The sequence below is a fragment of the Phocoena phocoena genome, chromosome 16 (genome assembly GCF_963924675.1).
Source record: "Phocoena phocoena chromosome 16, mPhoPho1.1, whole genome shotgun sequence".
NCBI lineage: Eukaryota > Metazoa > Chordata > Mammalia > Artiodactyla > Phocoenidae > Phocoena > Phocoena phocoena.
Genome location: NC_089234.1, coordinates 30,156,241 through 30,160,314, shown reverse-complemented (window position 1 = coordinate 30,160,314; position 4,074 = coordinate 30,156,241). Strand labels below are relative to the sequence as shown.

Here is a 4,074-nt window from a genome sequence, read left to right as displayed (position 1 = left end):
AAGCTGTGTCAGCCCAAGCCATCCTTAAGGATTTAGTTCACTCCATGACAGGGGCCTGATGAGACCCACAGATATCTGCCCTTGCCCTGGAGTTAGTTATAAATACAAGTTATAAGATGACTGTTTATATCGGTTTCTTTCTGACTAAAGGGATCCTTTCCCATGTCTAAGGAAGGAGAGAGGAGCACAAATTATCTGTTTGTAAAGTCAAGGGAGACGGAAATAGCATTCACTGAACCCTTCACAGGGGCAATAAGTAGACACGAGGACCAGTCTGGTCAGACAAAGTGGAAGGCTTGGGGCCATGATGCCAACCAGAAGCGAATGCAGGGGTAACATACAGAACAGCTCTGGCCTTGACTTTCTCAGGACCGCTGTACTGTCTGAGCCACTCCTATCGTTTTCCTTATTTCTCCAGGGCAGCACAGAGCACTGGCCCTAATCTGGGGCTGGGATCATCTGCCCCAAATAGAGGCAGAAGGAAGAGACTCGGTATCACTTGGCAGAAAATGAAGTAGCAGGTCTGCACTGGCTGACCCACGGTGTTAGGGACAGAGAGTACCAACGAGCAAGAGAAGGGCAGGGCACACCGGGTACCACTGCTGCAAGGCCAGCGGCCCTAGCCTCAGACCTTCTGTAACCGAAGCCCTGCCTGGCAGGTGACGGGGCCCCTCCCGGGACTTCTGCTCCATGGTCATTCTCATCTCCTCTCACATCGGATTCTTTTGTTCACCCCCAGCGGGTGGCGGGGCGTTGCTGTCAGCTGGGCGCAGCGCCACGTCAGGCGGTGAGGCTCCGGGCTGATTTGGAGGCGCTCTGGGCCCGCTGAACCACCGCCGAGCACTTCTCGCGCCGCAAAAGCTTGTTGTTCTCGAACAGACCTTCGTTGCGGGGTATTCCGTGAGAACCATCGGGGAAAGTCAGCAGGCCTTTGAGGGGGACAGAGAAAATATGGGTGTGACAGTGGCATTAGTGGCTGGGAGGTCTGCTTGCTACGTAGAGGCGGAGGGAGAGAAAAGTTTGCAGCCCTTGGGTAGTCTATTGGTGAGTCCGATGACCCGGCATCGGCGCCCAGTCACTATGCATTGCTGGGCATCCACAGGAGGATTAAAGCTGCAAAGGTGTCCTTCCACCCATTTATGCTTGTCAGTCACCTGTCCTGCTGGCCCGCAACTTACCCAAACCATCCACTCTGCCGTTTTTAAATTCCCCCTCAAAGGTCATGTTGTCATGTCGAATGAAGACTCCGACGCCGTTGAACTTGCCCTGGGCAAACTCCCCCTCATACCTGCAGAAACACGAGATGTCAGCCTTCAGGATAACTGAGTCAGGCAGCTGCCAACACCAAATATGTGGTTTATCAACGCCAAGGAGCAAAGCTGATTCCACTCTTCCAGGGCTCCCACCCACCCACCCAGCAGAGAAGGGTCAGAGAGTGTGTATGATACGAGGCTCTAATCTCAAGGAGATAACCTAAGAGGACAGTGGTGGGGTGGGAGGTCACTGACCTCCTTGCCATTTCAAATTTTAGATGTATTTATAAAGTAACTAATAAAAGAACGAACGCTACTCCTTGCCTGTTTTCAGAGGGCCCGGGACAAGCTCAGGTTTGACCAGATGTTTCTCACTATCCCTTTTCGAACAGAACTTCCCTTCCCTAGTTTAAGGCTGAGAAAGGAGTGATGACCCAGTACCCACCTCGAGCCATCTGAGAAGGTTAGTACCCCGAAGCCATTAAAGAGCCCATTCTCAAAATGGCCCAGGTAGGTGCCACCATCTGCAAACATCAGTTGACCAAAACCATGTCTGCGGCCTGAGCAAAGAGAAGACAGGTGTCAGGTTGGGATGGGGCAGCTTCAGGGTCCCCTCTCACGGTCCAACATCCCTTGCCTTGCATCACCTCACCCACAAAGGAAAGAAGAGAAGCAGTGACATTAGCAGGGCAGAGAACTATTACCCAGAGTAATAAGCTGGCCTCTAAGATCTTCCCTTCTTAAGTCACACCATCAGATTTGGAGCAGGTCTCCCCAAGTATGAAGATAAGAGAGCACTGAAAAATCACAATAGCCTAAAAAATTTTTAAATAAAAATCACAATAGCTAACTTCACAGGGCCTTCACTATGTGCCATACACTCTTCTAAGCACTTTGTATTTATCATCTTATTTAATCCTCACAACAACCTTAGGAGGTAGGCCCAATCCATTAACAGATGCAGAAACCAAGGCAAGGAGAAGATTAAAAACTTACTCAAGACCACAGAGCAACTACAAGTGGTAGAGCAAGACAGCAAATGCAGCTGGCAGACTGACTCTGGAGCCCTCGACACTTAACTGCCTTGACACTCTGAGAAAAAAATTAAAGTACCCTCCAACACCATGAAGCTGCTGGGCAAACCTAACAGCCTGACTGGCAATACTAGTTTGAGCTTTGTTCCATCAATAGGGCTGTGCTTACCCACTGAACTGACCAGAGAACAGAGCAAGATACTGGAGAAGCAGCAATGCCATTCCGGGTACAAGGGCGCTCTTTTGGTGGATAGAGACTGCCCAGCAGAGCCTCGAGAAGACTCTCCTCTTAAAAGGTCACGTTAAAGGGGACAGTAGGTGTTTCGGAGGCAGGAGAAAAGGCTGTGGATGTACGGAGGCAAGGTCACATCCCATGTGCACAATTTCTCCTCTCAAGGCTCAAAAATTCATCAGCTGAAGGGATCTACCATGAAAAGAAATGAGGCGTCTGGAAAGGGTGTGAACTGCTCTTCCTTGGCACAACTATAGAGAGTCAAGTCTCCTTGGGGCAGTTCCGGGTTTGCTAGGACTGGACCCATGAGACTTTTAAGTGGCCAGACTGTTTCCAAACTGAACACCATTAAAGTGCTTCCTGTATAGCCTCAGGCTGGAGGAATTCTACCCTTCCTATGAATAGATACTTCCAGATGTAATGAGCTGTCACAGGAAATTCAAGGCAATGAATGTCATCTGCTCTTGAGTGTCTGCCCTAATTTCTTCCTTAAGATTCACTAGAATCAAGTCATTACGATGAATCTGTACTTTGCAATTTATGGGCCCTAAAAATAATTCATTTTGCTCTGCTGGGTACCTTAGCATTTATAAAAACAATTCCCAAGTAATACCACTAAAGGGTAAAAGACTGTTGGGGGGGCTTCCCTGGTGGCGCAGTGGTTGAGAGCCCGCCTGCCGATGCAGGGGACACGGGTTCGTGCCCCGGTGCGGGAAGATCCCACATTGCCGCGGAGCGGGTAGGCCCGTGAGCCATGGCCGCTGAGCCTGCGCGTCCGGAGCCTGTGCTCTGCAACGGGAGAGGCCACAACAGTGAGAGGCCCGCGTACCGCAAAAAAAAAAAAAAAAAGTGTTGGGGGTTCTCCTGGCAGGCCAGTGGTTAGGACTCCACACTTTCACTGACATAGGCCCAGGTTTAATCCCTGGTTGGGGAACTAAGATCCTGCAAGCCACGAGGTGTGGCAAAAAAAAAAAAAAAAAAAAAGAGTGTTAAAACACTTTAAATTTAGAAGTGGGAAGATTTAACTTATTTCTGGAGATTGGAGTAACAATAGCATTTTCCAATTCCTTTATTTATAATCCTAAAATCAAATAAAGGAAAGGCACTCTTTGGCTTTAGAAGTTAGAAATGAAGACTCATAAAGTTGTCTTATATATATCCTGATGTATTCGTCCTTCAGCCAAATGAAGTGTACATCACTGGATGTTACCCACGGGTCCTCTCACCCTCCTTCCACTCGCCACGATATTCCTCCCCACTGGAGTAGGTGAAGGAACCTTTTGTCAGGGTCATGGTGACAAGCTTACAGAAGGATGAAAACTGCAAGAAATAAGCAGAGGAGAACCAGTGTCATAGGATGGCTGGAGGAAAGGCCTGTAAAGCAATTTTATAGATACCTTCTAAAGGCTACCAGCCTGGTAAGTATAAACTACCTTGAGTACATTTAACAAAAATCCCCCCTCTCCAACCACCACCACCATCATCGCCACCTCTGCCCAAGCAGTCTTATCCTCCTACTTGTCTTAAAAGTCTTCAGCCGGTTCCAATTTTCTAA

The 4,074-nt window shown here is 48.8% G+C and overlaps 1 protein-coding gene across 1 annotated transcript; it reads right to left on the bottom strand.

The window, feature by feature from the left end:
* Nucleotides 1–780: 780 nt before the first annotated feature.
* MORN4 (MORN repeat containing 4) lies at nt 781–3,812 on the bottom strand. The gene is made up of 4 exons (XM_065894631.1): nt 3,746–3,812; nt 1,699–1,813; nt 1,179–1,288; nt 781–929 (listed from the first exon to the last, which is right to left on the bottom strand). The coding sequence occupies exons 1-4, from the start codon at nt 3,810–3,812 to the stop codon at nt 781–783; spliced, it is 441 nt and encodes a 146-aa protein (XP_065750703.1).
* Nucleotides 3,813–4,074: the final 262 nt, after the last annotated feature.

Excerpts from the sequence above, each read along its gene's own strand:
- MORN4 (XM_065894631.1), bottom strand. The coding sequence starts at position 3,812 with ATGACCCTGACAAAAGGTTCCTTCACCTACTCCAGTGGGGAGGAATAT. Across the intron at positions 1,814-3,745 it reads TCGTGGCGAGTGGAAGGAGG|GCCGCAGACATGGTTTTGGT; the intron begins GTGAGAGGACCC and ends CTCTTTGCTCAG. Across the intron at positions 1,289-1,698 it reads ACCTTCTCAGATGGCTCGAG|GTATGAGGGGGAGTTTGCCC; the intron begins GTGGGTACTGGG and ends GTGTTTCTGCAG.